Below are 17,407 nucleotides of genomic sequence, written 5' to 3'. Positions count from 1 at the left end.
AGAGGCTGTCCCCATTACTACCAAGCATTTAAACTGCTGGCAATAGAATCCTGTCAGTAGTTGGACCCTGCCCTGCCCCCTCACCTCCGCTCCCGCCCCCCGAGTAAATTCAGACTCATTCTTTAGCTCAGCCACTGTCTCCTAATGTTAATAGCCATCTGGCAACTTGCTAACATTTTGTCTATCCCTCAGGCTACTGAGACTAAAGGATTAATCCATGTAAGGTTTCTAGCCATGCATACAGTTTATAGTTAAGAAGGCAACAATTATTAACTTGGATTTTTTTTTTTCCTGTTGTCACTGGGGCTTTACTTCTCCAAGCTGAGGTTTTGGTTTTTTTTCATTTAGAAAAAGACACAGCTGGAAGGGGTAGATAGTATAATGGTTATGCAGAGACTCTCATGCCTGAGGCTCCAAAGTCCCACATTCAATCCCCTGCACCACCATAAATCAGAGCTGAGAGAGAGAGAGAGAGAGAGAGAGAGAGAGATGAGGAAAGACAGAGCAAGAAAGAGGAGAATGTAGCATAGATACTTCCTCTTATGTCTTGAGGCCCAGCTCAAACCTGGGATGTTTGGATGACAAAGCAGGAACACTGTCCAGATGAGCTGTCTTGCCAGGCTCAACTGTTGTAACTTTTATCCTCTTAGTCACCCGGTTGCCCAGTCTCCCCTGGGAAGAGAGAGCTGCTTCGTCCATCTCAGTGGGTATAGTCACCTCCTTTTCTCCCATCCAAGTACTAACCAGGCCCGACCCTGCTTAGCTTCAGACAAGATCGGGCGTGTTCAGGGTGGCATGGCCATAGACGTCACCTCCTTTTCTATCCCTTCATCATGTCCATGTTGTTATTTAGTGGGTGGTTTTCTCTCCCTTCCTTCCATGTGCTCTGTTGTAAAATGGCTTGTTTGCACTGTTCAGAGCGATCAGACACTTGTTGCTTGTTCCTGTGATTTTGGTTTGCCCCCTACAGGCAAAGTATGTAGCAGGTATAGAAGCCTGGCTACCTCTTTACATTCTCATTCATAAACATGCACAGTAAGTGTGCTGATCTCCTCATCTTATCATGACCAGAATTTCAGAGGAAGTCAGAAGGGTAACATGAGTAGCCAGTGCTTGGCGACCAGGCATTCTTTGCCAACAGGCTTTTGTACCTGGGTTTGTGTGCTCCAAGCCTTGATAGCTGGGAGTCAACCAAAAACACAGTAACCAACACCAGGCCCCTGACAGGTCAGAACAGTGCAGTCAGGCCACCTAACAACCTTGTTTGGGAGGAGGATTGGCAACCATCTTACCAACAAGGGCCTGAGGCAGAAAGGAGACAAACAGCCCACTAAATAACTAAGCAGGTACAGTTACAGAGGGAGGGGGATGGTGGGGTTTGTGGGTTTGTAACACCCCCTGGGGCAAGGGAGGGGAGGGGGCTCTCCTAGTGCAGAGACAAGAGGACAGAAACTATTGTGATGGGGGGGGGGGTTGGAATAAGGAGCTACAGAAGTGGCAGTGAGAGTGCAGACAGAAGAGGGAAATGGACCTTGTAGTCAGCATGTCTTCTGCCTCTGAAGTTTATGGTCTTAATCACTGGGATAATGAAGCTGGGCACAGAATAAGTGCTCAATAAATATTTGCTTCTTGAAGGAATTAGTGCTGCCCTGTGTGGAATGTTTTCTCCCTCCATCAGTACCTGGGCCCATCCTTCATGTTCCATCTTCACCTCCACTGATGCCTTCTCTCCACTGCTGTAGAGAGAAGTAGTAGTAGGATTAGGGAAGACAAGACAGGGCACAGGGGTGGGTCAGCCAGGGTGGGGTCAGAGGAAAGGGCTCGGAATTTCATACAGATCTTGCTCCTGAGTCTGTGCATTGGATTTGATGTTGCTTCATGCTCTGGATACACCCATAAGAAACTATCTCACCCAGGGCTCTGATTGGTCAAGAGTTTGAATTCCATTCACTTAGCAGCCTTACACAGGATTGGAGGAGGATTGGAAGCCATTGCAGGGTTGGAGGTTGTGAAGGAAGTGCAAAATGTCTGCCACTGACCCACAACATTTGTTCAGGAAAGGGAGGAAGTATGAGAGGCAGCATCTTGCTCCTACCTTGGTGCTTATCATGGGTAAATGAGAGATTGTAACCGTGTCAACAACTGTACTATAAACCATCAACACTTCCACCATTAAGTGGGGGGAGGGGGAAGAGATTTTTATTTTATTTATTTAATTATGTTTAATATCTTTATTTATTTATTAGATAGAGACAGCCAGAAATCTAGAGGGTAGGGGGAAATAGAGGAGAAAGACAGAGAGACACGTGAAGCACTGCCTCACCACTTGCAAAACTTTCCCCCTGCAGGTGGGGACTGGGGACTTGAACTTGAGTCCTCACCCACTGGAACAGGTGCATTCAATCAGGTGAGCCACCACCTGGCTCCCCAAAAGAGCTCTTGAAACAGTAAGGAAAAAGAAAGAAAGGAAGAAAGAGAGAGAGAGAAGAGAGAAAGGAAGGAAGGAAGGAAGGAAGGAAGGAAGGAAGGAAGGAAGGGAGGGAAGGAGGGAGGGAGGAAAGAGCCAAGTGGTGGCACACCTGGTTGAGTTGCACATGCAAGGACTTGGGTTAGAGCCCTGGTCCCGACCTGCAGGGGGAAAGTTTGTGAGTGGTAAAGCAGTGTTGCAGCTGTCTCTCTCTCCCTATCATCCCTTTTCTTCTTGATTTCTGGCTGTCTCTATCCAATAAATATCAAAAAGTAAAATTAAAAAAAAATAAGAGGAAAGAATCACTACTTCTAAGGGTTTGCAGGCCTTTATGCCCCAAGAATTTAAGAATTTCTATGTCCACACTAATATAATACCTTCAACCCAAGAAAGTTGGGGTTCCAGGGATTTTAAACATTATCTAGTTTATGGCACAAGGGCTCAAACAATTTTTACGCTAGGAAATACTGGAAGCTTAAGACCCAAAACAAATAGTTTAAACGGAACACTGGACACATTAAGATACTAATCCCTCTTCAACTTTGAATCTTATTTTAACCCATTGGACAGGGAAGTGTTTTCTGACTAGACTTTCCCACAATCTAGGGATCCCTGAAAGTACTACACAAAATGGGGGGTAGAGAGTTACTTTACTAAAGACATGATACCAGGCGAGGAAGGGTGGGACCCTCTTATGGTTTCTGCAAGGGCAGCTCCACCTTTGTTTGGTTTATACACTGGGCTTCTGCATTCAGTGCAAAAGAAAAGTGTCCCTGCGAACATGCAAATGAAGTTTATGAAACTTCTGTCATAGACAAAAGGGAATCCAAAACCTGTAGGGAATGTTCCAGGAAGCCATATTTGGATTCTGTTTCTTAAATTTTCCTTTCCTCCTCCTCCTCCTTCTTCATCTTATTCTTATTCTTCTTTTTCAAGAGAGAGGCAGAGAAAGACCACAGTACCAAAGTTTCCTCTAATACAGTGAGGGCCAGACTCGAATGTGGGTAGAGCACATGGCAAAGCAGCACAATATCCAAGTCAGCTATTTCACTTTCTTTCTTTCTTTCTTTCTTTCTTTCTTTCTTTCTTTCTTTCTTTCTTTCTTTCTTTCTTTCTTCTTTTTAAAAATTTTTAAATATTTATTTATTTATTTATTCCCTTTTGTTGCCTTCGTTGTTCTATTGTTGTAGTTATTATTGATGTCGTCGTTGGATAGGATAGAGAGAAATGGAGAGAGGAGGGGAAGAGAGAGAGGAGGAGAGAAAGATAGACACCTACAGACCTGCTTCACTGCCTGTGAAGTGACTCCCCTGCAGGTGGAGAGCCGGGAGCTCGAACCAGGATCCATATGCTGGTCCTTGCACTTTGCGCCATTGTGTGCTTTACCTGCTGTGTTACCGCCCGACTCCCCATCTCTCTCTCTCTCTCTCTCTCTCTCCTCTCATTTTATTGGAAAGGGGTTTAATGGTTTACAGTACAGTTTTTGACACATATGTATGGTTTCTCATTCCTTTCTTTCTCCTCCCCTCCCTCCCTCCCTCTCTTTCTCTTTCTCTTTCTCTTTCTCTGCCTCTATCCCTCTCCCTCTTTCTTTCTTTCTTGGAGGAAAGCTAGGATTTTGTGTGATAAACATTCAAATGGTGCCTGGGAGGTTGAAGTAGAAATGGAATAAATGAAGTTGAGTAAAACGACTATTTACTGACCCTAACTTATGAGTTTATTTCTGTTATAAAATTAATATATGTTGTAAAACTGTTATATGTTATAAAACTGTTATAAAACTACAACTGTGATTTCCATGACTATTATCACTTAACAAGTATGTTCACTATATGTTGGGGAGTGGATTGAGCATTTTACACATATTATCTCATTTACTTCTCACAACAACCTTGAGAGGAAGTATCATTATCAGCCCCATTTTACAGATGAGGTGACTGGGACTCTAAGTGGATGAGTGGTTTGCCCAAAGTCATAAGGCCAGTGTAATAGTAGATTCCACTCCATTCACAAGCAGAAAGAGAAAGAGTTAAAGCAGACAAAGCTCAGTTGCCTGGTAGTCTTAATAAAAGAACCAGGATAAATTTGGATCAAAAGATGGCACCAGTGTGTGGGTTTGATGGCCTGCTCAAGGATGTCTAACTCAGAGAAGTCCTGGCTAGAGCTTGGGACTAAAGCAGGCTGTCTCAAAGTGAGGGAGGAGGGATAGAATGTTGGTCAGCATTTTGTTCCTGAATCAGATGATATTATCCTATCCTGTAGGTGACTAAGTAAGGGGTAGGCGTAGGAATGGAGTAGAACTAGTTCTACCAAGAATGATTTGAATTGGTTCTAAGGATCTTTTTCTTTCACCATTTCTTGAGCACTTTGGTGGTGGGGGGGGGGGCAAGGGAATATGTGGTGTGATCAAGTCACATAGACATGCTGAACACAGTCCCATCTTACTGCACAGGAAGTGGACAGGTACTATGGCAGAGGAGGTGCTGAATGTATGGTGGTGTCCAATCTAGACTTGGGGCTGGGGGGGGGAGGTTCTCTCAGAAGGGGTGGATAGGCTAGTCCCATTCGATGACTGGGAGTTCGTCTGGCATGTGAAAATAGAAAGGGATTCTAAAGAGAGAGGTGTCAAACCAGAGAGGTATTAGACTGCATGACACATTCAAAGAGCTGCCTAGGCTGCAAGTGTTAAGAGATGAACCAGAAAAAACAGGCAAGAACCTGCCTCCATTGGATGGTCTAGAATAGCAAGTTAAGGAGCTGACTTGTGAATATATGAGAAATAAAACTGTAGGTTCTCTGGAGCTGGGCCATAGTGCAGCAGCTTAAGCGCACATGGCACAAAGCACAAGGACTGGCATAAGGATCCCAGTTTGAGTCCCCGGCTCCCCACCTGCAGGGGGTCACTTCGCAAGTGGTGAAGCAGGTCTGCAGGTATCTGTCTTTCTCTCTCCCTCTCTGTCTTCCCCTCCTCTCTCCATTTCTCTCTGTCCTATCCAACAACAATGACATCAGCAACAACAACAATAACTACAGCAACAATAAAACAACCAGGGCAACAAAAGAGAAAATAAATAATAAAAATAACAAAAGAAAGAAAGAAGTAAATGTAGCCATAAAAAAAGAAAGAAAAGGTTCTTAGGAGGCTATGTGATGAGAACAAATAAATAAATAAAAGCAAAAATAGGTTTAGATGTTGGTGAGGCTATGATGATCCACAGGTTTTCTGTGGTTTTAATTGTTTGCACTGCTTTTTTTCCTTATTAAATATATTTATTGATTGCATAGAGACAGCCAGAAATCAAGAGGGAAGGGGGTAGGAGAGGGGAAGAGAGATTCAGAGAGACACCAGTAGCCCTGCTTCACTACTCGAAAAGCTTTCCCCCTACAGGTGGGGACTGGGGGCTCAAATCCAGATTCTTGTGCATTGTACCATGTGCACTCAACCAGGTGCACCACTGCCCAGCCTCCTAAGAACCACAGGTTTGTTTCTTTTAATATTTATTTATTTATTCCCTTTTGTTGCCCTTGTTGTTTTTTATTGTTGTTATAGTTATTGTTGTTATTGATGTCATCATTGTTAGATGAGACAGAGAGAAATGGATAGAGGAGGGGAAGACAGAGCAGGAGAGAAAGATAGACACCTATAGATCTGCTTCACCGCCTGTGAAGCAACTCCCCTGCAGGTGGGGAGCCAGGGGCTCGAACCAGGATCCTTACGCCAGTCCTTGTGCTTCACGCCATGTGCACCTAACCCACTGCTCTACCACCTGACTCCCCAGAACGACAGGTTTTAAGCAGGAATACAATGTGGTCTCATCTGGTGGCCATTCTGGAAGATGACTTTCAAAGGGGCATGTTGGAGGAAATAAAATTTGGGCAAGGGGCTGGGTGGTAGCCACCTGGTTGAGCACACATAATACTATGCATGAGGACCTGGGATTGAGCCCCTAGTCCCTACATGCAGGGAGAAAGTATTGCAAGTGGTGAACAGTCTGTTTCCCTCTTCTTCTCTATCTTCTCCATCCTTCTCTATTTCTGTCTATATCCAACAAATAAGTAGAAATAAAATGAAAAGAAGTCTGGAGGCAAGGGCAGGCATGAGAACCTGAGCTTTAGCAGTTACCAAGGCAACTGAGGAGGTAAAATTGGGAAGATTTGGTTCCCCCCCTCCAAAGTCCCCTGCCATGCATATACCCATTGACAAGACTCAGCTGAGGCTGTACCTCTCCATCCTGTACCCAGCCCAACCCTGACTCCCAGCTTTCAAGGTGCCCTTGAGGGCAGGGGGCTGACAAAACAGTTCACTCTATGTGCCTGCTTTGTCATGTATGTGACCCAGGTTCGAATCTGGCCCCTACTACATTGGTGCTGTGATGTCTTTACCTTTGTCTCTATCTCTTTCTTTTTGTCTGGAAAAAAAAAAACACCCAGGGTCTGGAATCCTCAACAATAAAGAAAGAAGAAAAGAGAGAGAGAGAGAGAGAGAGAGAGAGAGAGAGAGAGAGAAGAGAAGAGGGGGGAGGGGAGGGGAGAGGAGAGGAGAGGAGGGAAGAGGAGGGGAGAGAAAAGGAGGGGAGGGGAAGGGAGGGGAGGGGAGGGAAGGGAAGGGGAGGGAAAGGGGAGAGAGAGAGAGAAGGAAGGAAGCCCTTTGGGGATTTTGTTACTCTCATTCCAAGCTGTCTTGAAAGTTTAGTCAAGCCTGGTTTTACAAATTGATTGAGAGGGCCTAGATCCATGCTTCCCCCTCCCCTAGCCAGCCCTACATCACACAAAGATTTGTGACCTGATCTCAGATAGACCAATGAATTGGCCTTGAGCTGGTCTCTGACCCTCTCTCTGTTCATGGCTGCACAACATGGGCAGAGTTCAGTTAGGAAATCAGCACAGTTCCAGGAAAAAAGCAAACATCATCTAGTTTATTTTCCCCCTGATTCATCTCATGCCAACACATATTCCCCAGTGGATAGCAAGAAAAGTGGGGGAGGTCCCCAAAGTGAGATGATTCTCTAGATGCCCCCCTTTCCCTTCCTACCAGGCCCATCAAACAGAAACCCTAACTTTTGTTTGTCTGGCATCCCAAAGGATGATGATGGAACCCAGGATTTTCATGCAGAGATAGGATTCTATGGCCACCTGGAAAGCTGGGAATGGGGGTCAAAATGTCCTAAAGAGTAGCTAATTCTTTCTACATGGGCATAGTCTGCCCTGCTCTATTCCTGTGGGCTTCAGAATATAGGCCTTCCTTCTCCCAGAGCACCCAGGACCTCCCTACTATTCACATAATAGCATCCAGCACAAGGAGATACCAGAGGCCAAAGGCCCAGGCTCACAGCCCAGTTGGGTGTAGCCAAGGTGAAGTAGGTAAATTTTAGATTCAACTTTTATTCTAGAAAACAGAAGATCTACCTGGCCTACTGAACCCTAAGTAGACTCTAGTTGGCTCAGTTTTGATAGGTGAAAGGCGGAAAAGAAGGGTAAGCTGTGGCCTTATGTGGTGCTGAGCCTGGTACTCTCACATACCCTTCTGGCTCCTTCCCATCTGCCTCCCCTTTCTTCTCCTCTTCTTCCTCCTCCTCTTCTTCTTCCACTTCCTCTTCGCTGTTTGAGTCTGAGTCTGAGTCTTCATACAGGTTGATGGTTGCCTGGACGGGGAAATTCTGCAGTAGGAGCTCCCCATCACTGTACAAATAGTCAAATGAGCGAGATTTAGGCCAGAAGAGCCTATGGACAGAAAAGAGATATGGGCCCTGGGTTAGAGGTCTCATATGTGCTGAGCGTTCAGTAGAACCAAGGAGAAAACCAGCCCCTAAACTGTTTCTTCTACCTGAAGTAGTATAGTAGTGGGTGGGGAGAAAAAGAGGCAAGAGCTTTGTGGCAGAACTTCTTTTTTTTTTTTTTTTTTTTTTTACCAGAGCACTGCTCAGCTCTGGCTTGTGGTGGTGCAGGGGATTGAACCTGGGACTTTGGAGCCTCAGGCATGAGAATCACTTTGCATAACCATTAAAGTGGCAGAACTTCTGAATTGTTACAAGATAAACCTCAGGCAAGAAGATAAATATAATGCCTGGTTGAGGTTGGTGCAGGTGCCTGCATGCGTGCGTGCGTGTGTGCGTGTGTATGTAGGGGAGAGTCCTAAGTCTAGGCCCAACATCTGTCAGTTTAGAAACTGAACCCAGCCCTAGCCCAAAAGGCCTTTTCCCTCTATCTCCTGTGAAGGCTTCCTTCACTGGCCCATCTTGGGGGCATTATTGATTACGACTTTGGCCAAGTCCCTCAACCTCTCCAGTCTTCTCTTTCCCGATCTCTAAAAAAGTGATTACAGTGATTAGAGCCATGCCTCTCTCCTCCTGATTCACAAGGTTATTAGGAATTAAAGAACTAATAGGTCTATGTCAAGCTCTGAACTTAGTGCCCACAGCTTACCTGACAGGGTGATGGAACTTGGAGTCAGCCTTGGTGACCTCGGCTCCTGTTGCCCCACCAACAGCCTGTCCAAAGCAAAAGCTAGCATGTGGCTCAAAGTACACGGTCAGATAACTGCAACCTCTGTATTCAGGGGTCAGAAACCTGCAGGTAAGATAATCTAGAAGAGATACAATATATCTCTGGGGTCCAGCACCCCACCCCCAACACGGGGGTCTGTTCCCATTGCGGCTGAGAAACAAGAGGACAGAGTCCTGGGGGTTGTTTGTTTTCCTAGCCTGGTTCTAATACCTTTTTGGAAACAGTCCAGAGGACAGAGTTCTGCTGGAGCAAAGATTGGAGGTGGGGGGCATGGGTAAGGGAAGAACACTGGGGCAAGGTGCCAGGATTCAAGACCCAGCTCCAGCACAGACTACCTGTAGGGCCTCCGCTCTGACTTCTTTGCCTTCTCTGGTCTCAGTCTTTTAATCTTTCAAACGGCCCAGAAACCTCAGCTTTACTCTTCTCCCAGAGCGGTTGTGGGGATCAAGTGTAAGCGAGGCCATGAAGGTGTTTTCCCAGCTCTGCACTCCTATACTGGGGCAAATGTCTCTCTGGGAAGGGACCCAGTCAATGTGAACACAAGTAGATGCCTGAACATGAGTAACAGGGGTTCAAACTCACCAAGTCCACGTGTTCCCTCTCCTGCCTTGGAGTATCATTTGCAGAAGACATCCAGGGTCTCCAAAGACAAGCTCTGCTAGGACAAATAGGAGAGAGAGAGAGAGAGAGAGAGAGAGAGAGAGGGAGAGAGAGAAGTCAACGGATGGGAGAGAAAGAACCTGGAACATGGGCTCCCTCAGATAACAAAAGAAGCCTCTAGAAAACTTGGCTTCTATGCCATCTGCTCCAGGAAGACTTTCCTAAGGACCCTGAGCCCAGGTCAGGACAGGTGCCCCTCCTCTCTACTTCAACAATGTTATCAATGCTCTTATCACAGTATTTTGTAATTGTCTGTTTACTTGCCATTGAGCTTCTTAAGGGCTGATCTATATTTGATGGTCTCTAAAGCTGCAGTACCTCACACAATGCTGGCTACACAGTAGACCTTTCAGTAAATGTTTGTCAAATGATCAAGGTTTAAAGGAACGAATGAGGACTAAGTGAGAACAGTCAAGAGTCCCACTGTTGTCCTGGACTGGGGAAAGAGATATCCCTGAGCCCTTGACTCTCCCATTAGACTGTTCAAAGGAAGAAATAAGCAAATGGGCATGGTGTGGTACTTCAAGGTAGTCTCCCTTGAGTCCCTGAGGGACAGAGTGGCTTGGCCTGTGAGGTTGGTTGCTTGGTTTTTAGATTTGATACTGCCCACTCTCCTCAAGAGCAAAACAAAGCAAAAAAAAAAAAGGTCTTAACACAGGGATTAATAAGGCAAAACAATCCAGCTAAGAGGTGGGGGAGGGCAGACGGGGGGGAGGAATGGGGCCAGAATGTGCTCTAAGGGTTGTGAGGTCTTTTCCTTTCTCAGAGAATGGGGTCACCCTGGTACACCTTATTTTCTTTGTTCTCCCAGGTACCCCAAGATTCCTGCCTGTGTTCAGGTTGTCAAAGGCCAAGTCCCACTTACCTTCCACTCCCAGCTATTTCTTGTCCAGAGGAGATTAGGCGTTGTGATGGGGTTAGCAGTCCAGGGAGGGACAGGGGGTGCCGTGGTAAGACTGACTCTGGGGCTGTGGCCTGAGTTAGGCCAGAGGCAGCTGTTGGAGCGACACTGTCCATTCTTACTGTGTCCAAACCTGGCAGACAGGAGGGCTTCTATTTCTCAGGACCTCCTGCACTCTTTAGCCCTATCCTTCGAGACCCTTATATAATAAGTCCTGCCTGGGCTCATAAATTATTCAGAGACATGCAGGGATGGGGGGATCTGGAAAAGAGGAAGATTTGAGAGAAAGGGGCTCAGGGAGGGAAAACAAGGATGCTGGGTGTGAAATCTCTCCCAGTTGAATAAACAGTGTGTCTGTAGGGGGTGGATGGTTTTCTTGCCCTCCTAGTCAGAAAGGAAAACACAGAAGGGGCAAATTGCACACCATTTGTGTGAATTCCCAGGCAGTGGCAAGGTCAGGGATGGGGGGAAGGATAGAAGCTCACTGGCACATTAAGCCACAGAAAGTTGTCAGGCACAGAGGACTAAAGAGATGGACCTTTCCCAAAGGTAGAGCCCTATAAGCAAGAAAGGACAGCTTGAGGCTAGAGAGACTGAGGGACTCACAAGTCATTGCAGCCCAAACCCCAGAGGATTTTGAGGGATAATCTGACCTTGGTTGGAAAAGAACAAAGGGGGTTCTGGGTGCAATAGATCCAGTTGCCTGTTGGGTAAACCTGCAGCCTTTTCCCCAAACCTACTCCTTTACTGGGCAGTTCACTTGCTAGAGTGCCTGTAGTCCCTCTCCAATTTCAGCAGGAGATATCCAGGGAAAGAGTGCAGCAGGCAGTATTTTGCGAGACCTCAGAGCAGACTCCAAATCTCAGTGCTCAGCCTCAAGCCCCTGGAGCTAGGGTGCTGGAGAGAGGCAATGTTCTGACTGGCTCTTAAGTTACCAAAGGACCATGCCTGGCCCCAGGGCCTCAGTTCCCTCAAGTGTGAGATGAGGGTTCTCATGGGATCCCTCTGTTCTATGGGCCCCACCAGCCTGCTGAACATTTTGTGACAGTTTCTGGGTAAATGGGTACTGACCCCAGGCAAACCCAGCAGCAGGAGCACTGTCCTCTGCCTAAAGTCAGTCTGGACCTTAGCCAAAACACTTCCAGTTCCAATTCCTGGCAGGGGCCTTGTGCCTTAGAGGCTCCTGAAATAGGCCTCCTGACCTCAGTGTCCAGTCTAAGCATGGATTTAGCCTCTTGGATCCTTATCACAGCCCAGTTAGTAATTGTCAAAAATTAGAACTCACCTCAGTGTCCAGTGGTACTAGGAAACCAGTTACGTTATTTAGGGTGAGTCCTTGCAAGAGAGCCACTGCTGAGGAGGCCCTCCCACTTATATTCTGGGAAGTGTCACTCTCCACACAGAAAGTGGAAACATAATTCAGATGCGAAGATAGTATGAATAATTGGATTTGAGGGCCTCTCTGTCCTATGTTCACCTCCCTCCCCCCTCCACTTCAAATCCTGCTCCACTGTGTTCTTACTAATAAAGGAAGATTGAAAACTACCTAATGCTATTACTGTAAGAAAGCAGGTTAATGAATTATAGGATTTCATATTAGAAGTGGCATGAGGGGAGACTCAGAAAAAGTTCATCTATTCAAAAGTGAGGAGGGGAAAGGCACTCAATGTGACTTAGAGGAGGATTCCATTTTGCTAAGAAAACATGAATAGAATATGCACACAGCATGCAGTAAAAACAGACTGGTGAGGAAAAGGGAGACTAAGTGAGTGGGTGGGTGGTTCTGGGAGTAAGGGTGTGGTGGATTTCTACCTCTTTATGCTGTTCAGAATTTTCTGGGGGCTGAGTGGTGGTGCACTGGGTTGAGCATACATATTATAATGTGCAAGGACCTGGGTTGAACCCCTAGTCCCCACCTGCAGGGGAAAAGTTTCACAAATGGTGAAGCAGGTCTGCAGGTGTCTATCTGTCTCTCTTCCTCTCTACTTCTCCCTTCCCTCTTGATTTCTGGCTGTCTCTGATAAATAAGATAATAATAATAATAAACAACTTCTAAAATGAATTTTACAAAAAGTTCCAGGAGAGTTGATGTCATTTGGGTAATTAAAAAGCAAAGACATACTAATAAAAAGAAAGAGATGCTTCCCTATGTGGGAGAGAGAAAAATGCAGGAGTATGCTGACAGCCATTTTTAAGTATGCGAGCATTAATTAGACTGCAGTGAAATTACACTTGTTCTGTGTGATTTCAAAAGGCAGGTCTGGGAACCATGGGTGGAAGCCACAGGGAGACACATGTTGGCTCAGGCAAAGGAAAACTTTCTTACAGCCTAGCCACTGCCTAACCCAAAGGCCTGGCACTGTACCGAGCCTCAATAAACAGAGCTTTATTAGATGTGGTGAAATGAGTGCAGTGGAATGCAATGCACTGCCTCTCCTTGGGCTAAGCTCTCTGGATTGTGTAAGAGCAGGATCCTGGAGAGGGAAATCTTGGAGGGTGGGGGGAGGGCTTCTGGCAATTGCCAGCTTCTATGGGGTCACTGAAGTTTCTTGCTAAATTTGCCTCTGGACGACAGGAATTTGCTTGCACTGCATCTGTGGCTAAAATGGGGAATGAGGCTGAGAGAAGGAGCCAGACTGAAGGGACAGGACTGGAAGGAGACAGTATGTGAAGGAGAAAGAAGCAGATTCTAGTTGACCTTGAGGGGGTCATGCTTTTAGGAATTAGGTAGGAGGTACAGGGAGAGAGAAGAGATAGATTTTCTTTTTCTGAGTCCAGGGTTCATCCCCAACCAGACTCCAACTTATGTTTCATTCAACCAAAGCCTTACATGACTTGGACTCTTTAGGCATCTCACTGCCCTAAGCAGCAGGCCTCGGGGTTCCCCTCACACCCACACCAGCCTGCTTTACTGGAGCCCAGGGGGCCTCCAAACCATTTTCTGTGGCTTTTCCCCTTCTCTACACAGCTGTCCTGTGTTGCTTACATATCAGTATTACCTCAGCCTTATTTAGCTTCTTGTTGATTTATCTCAAGTCTTAAAGATTTAAGGCCTATAGGTGTGGCAGGAAAGGTCAGGAACCACCATGATGAAGAGCTTCCCATCAGGTCAGTTACCATCTAAATTCTGAAGCACTGACATTCCTGCAGTGCTTCTGGATTTTGTCACTGATCCTTGGTCAAACTCTTCAGAGAGGGCTGGGTGCCTCCTCTGAGCCAGGTGCTGCTAGGCATTGCTTAGCACAGGAATGCACTAGAAAGACCAAAGTATTGTGAACACTTCCCCAGGAGCTTACTGCATTGGAAGGGAGGGAAAAGCCTTCAAAGGAGAAGAGGGACTGAGTTGGCCTCAGCTGGGCTCAGTCCCCCTTAACCATCCTTGGATATATCCCCTTGTCAGGTCCCCAACACCAGCCTCCACATTCCCCTGGGCCATATGCCAAACTTCCTTCAAGTCCCTACCGTGTTCCTGCCCTGCCCTTCTCTCTGCACAGAACAACCTTTCCTCCCACGTCCCTGAGAAAACAGAGGCCTTCAAGCGTGAATTACCTCAGTGCCCTACCCAACCCCCACCCCCAAAATTGGCCTGCCTGTTCAACTTCCTTCCCCTCCAACCCTCCCTCCCTCCACAGGGGACAAGGTACCCCTCTCGTTAAAGTCTAATCCCTTCCTGGCCTTGACCTTACCCACCCTCCTTTTCTGAGGGCTTCCTGTAGGCACTATGCTTCTTTATACCAGCTTTTCCCCTTGTCACAGAAAGACATTGAGAGAGAAGGGGAAGATGGAGAAAGAAAAAGAAAGAGAGATACCAGCAGTAGCATTGCTTCACTGATTGAAACTTCTCCCCTGCAGATGGAGACCAGGAGCTTGAACCCTGGTCCTTGTTTATGGTAATGTGTGCATTCAAGTGGGTATGCCTCTGCCGGGCTCCATGTTTTCCTTTCTGAAGATCTCCTTCCTCTCTTGGCCTCCATGTTCACCCAGCTGCTGGTTTCCTTTCTACTTCTGGAACCAAAATTTTTTATTCCTTCTGCTGTCATGCCATCTACCCATTCTTCAAGTCTGTGGTTCTCATTTGCAGTGCACAAAGCAGGCTGATACATATTGGTGTTTCCAGTGGGCCACAGAAATATGGGGAAAACAACAAAAGTAAAGTTTTTCACTAATCTAAGTTTATTAAATCACACAGGATTGTCCTTTATTCTGAGATCATGCCTTACAGGATTTTTATAAGCAATATTCCCCCCCTTTTTTGAATGATAGCAATGGTAAATATTAGTGCGATTCTTTGATGTTCTAATTTGGCAAAATAAAATTTTAGTTTCTCCATCTCATAAATTTTTATTGAATGAACAAAAGATTAAGAGTTTTCTTTTTATAAGTATCTCAGATTCACTGCAGTCCCTCCTGAATGATCTTTGTCCACACCTACCCCAGTAACCAGCATCATATTGACCCAGTGGTTAAGAGGCTGAAAAGTTGATTGCAGCCTTCATTGCTTCCTACTCTTTGTTCCACACCTTCTTAATTATTCCTTTATTCTGGCCTCCTTTTTCTCTCACATGGAGGCCTGGAACTGCTTCTAAATAACCTGCTCTTTCTTCAAATGCTTGTTTGTTTACTTATTTATTTTTTTTTTATTTCTCAGAGATCTAGGAGGGGAGAGAGAACTAGAGAAATACTCTTATCAATGAGATGTTGGGGATCTGACTCAGGACTTCAGGCTTGAGAGTCCAATGCTTTATCCACTAGGCCTCTGGTAGCTTTGTTCTTAATTTGACCTTTCCACTCAATCCTCATCCAAGTCATCCCAATGATCTTTCTGAAACACAGAACTACGACCTTCCCCTTCTTAAAAAACTACCAGGAGATTCTATTACCCATAGAAAGTGTCCAGTTGCTTTGTGTGGCAGTTGAAGCCCTTCCCTGACTATGCCCAGTCTACTTCTCCAGTCTTCTTCCTCCAGTGCTCTCTACACAGCCAGTTTCCCTTGATCTGAACTTCACTCTGTAAGCAGGCCAGGACTGTTTACCTGCAGTCTTTTCAGAGTTTAGGGCCTGGAATAAATGACATTTATTTACTTACTTACTTACTTACTGATTTATTTTTGCTATAGCTACAGAAAAGGCAAAGGGACAGAGAGTGAACAAGAATATAGCAATGAAGCTTCCTTCAATGCAGTGGGAGTTGGGCTCAATTCTGAGTGGCACAAATGGCAAAGCAGCACATTATCCAAGCAAGCTATTTCTCCAGCATGGGCTAGGAAAATCTAAGTCTCACCCTGTAGTAGGCCCATCACAGAAGAAAAAAAAAGTTTCAATGGCAGGGCTTATAATGAACTTCATGGGGTGTGACTGGCATTCAACAAAATAAATGAATAGCAGGTATGGGGTAAGATCTATGAAGTGTTTGTTTCAATCATAAATCTAGATCTATATATTTTATTTTATTTTATTTATTTTTTCTTTAATTTCCTTATTGAGAAATTAATGTTTTACATTTGACAGTAAATACAATAGTTTGTACATGCATAACATTTCTCAGTTTTCCATATAACAATACAACCCCCACTAGGTCCTCTGAAGGACCTGTATTCTCCCCCCACCCACCCAGCCCAGAGTCTTTTACTTTGGTGCAATATGCCAATTCCAGTTCAGGGTCTACTTGTGTTTGCTCTTCTGATCTAGACCTATATTTAAAGGCACACAAATGCATGTTCTGGGCCACACTGTGAATAAATATCTTCTTTTAAATTTATTTTTATTATTGTCATTTATTTATTTATTTATTTATTTTAGCCACCAGAGTTACTGTTGTGGCTTGATGTCTGCAATAACAACACCACATTCCCAGAGGTCATTTTCTGTTTGTTTATTTCTTTGTTTTCTTTTATGACAGAGAAAAATAGAATGGAAGAGAAGGAGAGAGGAAGAAAGAGAAACACCTGCAGGACTGCTCCACTGTTTATGAAAACTCCCCCCTGCAGTTAGAGAACAGGGACTAGAACCCAGGTCCTCACATATGTGTGTGAGTTACCATTTGTGCCATTGCACTTCCCCTAATATGTATCATTATAAAATTATTGCATTGGGGCCAGAAAGTGGTGCACCTGGTTTAGTGCACACAATACAATGTGCAAGGACTTGGGTTCAAGCCCCTGGTCTCTGCCTGCAGTGGGAAAGATTCAGAAATGGTGGAGCAGTGCTGCAGGTATCTCTCTCAACTCTCTCCCTCTCTATCTCCTCTTACCTCTCAATTTCTCTCTTTCCCTATTTTAAATAAACAATTCTTAAAGTTCTAGCATTTAATAAATTATTGCATGGATATTAATTTATGGCACCATGTTTCAGGATTATGATTCAATATCTGTATGCACTGTATATCATGACTACCATAAAAATAAAGTACATTTCTTACTGTGGATCCTAGTCACCAAAAAATGGACTAAGAGCACTGATTGCTATTCTGTAAGCCATTTGTTAAGTCAGTGCAGTTCATGTGACAGTACTTGATCTCAAAATCATTCTAGTTTAACCGGAGAGTGTAACAGAAGTTGGGATGATATCAGGTAATATCAGGAAGACTTCATGCAGCAGGAGTTGATTGAGCTGGACTGAGCTTAAGGGGGCAGAGAGACTGGGAAACGCCATTCTGGCAGGAAGATCTGGCAGAGAGGTGGATGGTAAGCGCAGAGAACATTTGTTAAACATTTATGTAGTGGGCACTGTTCTAAGTGTTTTATGTGGATGAGAGAGATACTCTTATGAGCCTCATTTTATAGATGGGATTATGAAACTTGTCCAAGTTGGGTGCTGAGTAGTGGTACACACAGTACCACATTTAAGTCTCTGGTCCCTACCTGTAAGGGGAAAAC

At 45.2% G+C, this 17,407-nt stretch overlaps 1 protein-coding gene across 5 annotated transcripts in view; it reads right to left on the bottom strand.

Moving 5' to 3' along the window:
• Window positions 1-11,716, bottom strand: part of RIPPLY1 (ripply transcriptional repressor 1) — a 39,183-nt gene extending 27,467 nt beyond the window's left edge. Inside the window, exons 1-5 of one of the 5 annotated variants that reach the window (XM_060182940.1) lie at window positions 11,186-11,656; window positions 10,497-10,665; window positions 9,554-9,626; window positions 8,891-8,955; window positions 7,988-8,188 (exon numbers count right to left, since the gene is read on the bottom strand). In XM_060182940.1, coding sequence (XP_060038923.1) covers window positions 7,988-8,188; window positions 8,891-8,955; window positions 9,554-9,626; window positions 10,497-10,648 — 491 coding nt within the window. In that variant the 5' untranslated portion in view covers window positions 10,649-10,665; window positions 11,186-11,656. Of the gene's footprint in view, window positions 1-7,363; window positions 8,189-8,890; window positions 8,956-9,553; window positions 9,627-10,496; window positions 10,693-11,185 lie in introns of those variants that run through there. The other 4 variants (XM_060182938.1, XM_060182939.1, XM_060182937.1 and 1 more) reach the window with 4 other exon arrangements.
• Between the last annotated feature and the right edge of the window lie 5,691 nt (window positions 11,717-17,407).

This window comes from Erinaceus europaeus, chromosome X (assembly GCF_950295315.1).
Source record: "Erinaceus europaeus chromosome X, mEriEur2.1, whole genome shotgun sequence".
NCBI lineage: Eukaryota > Metazoa > Chordata > Mammalia > Eulipotyphla > Erinaceidae > Erinaceus > Erinaceus europaeus.
This window is presented reverse-complemented; position numbering and strand designations above follow the sequence as displayed.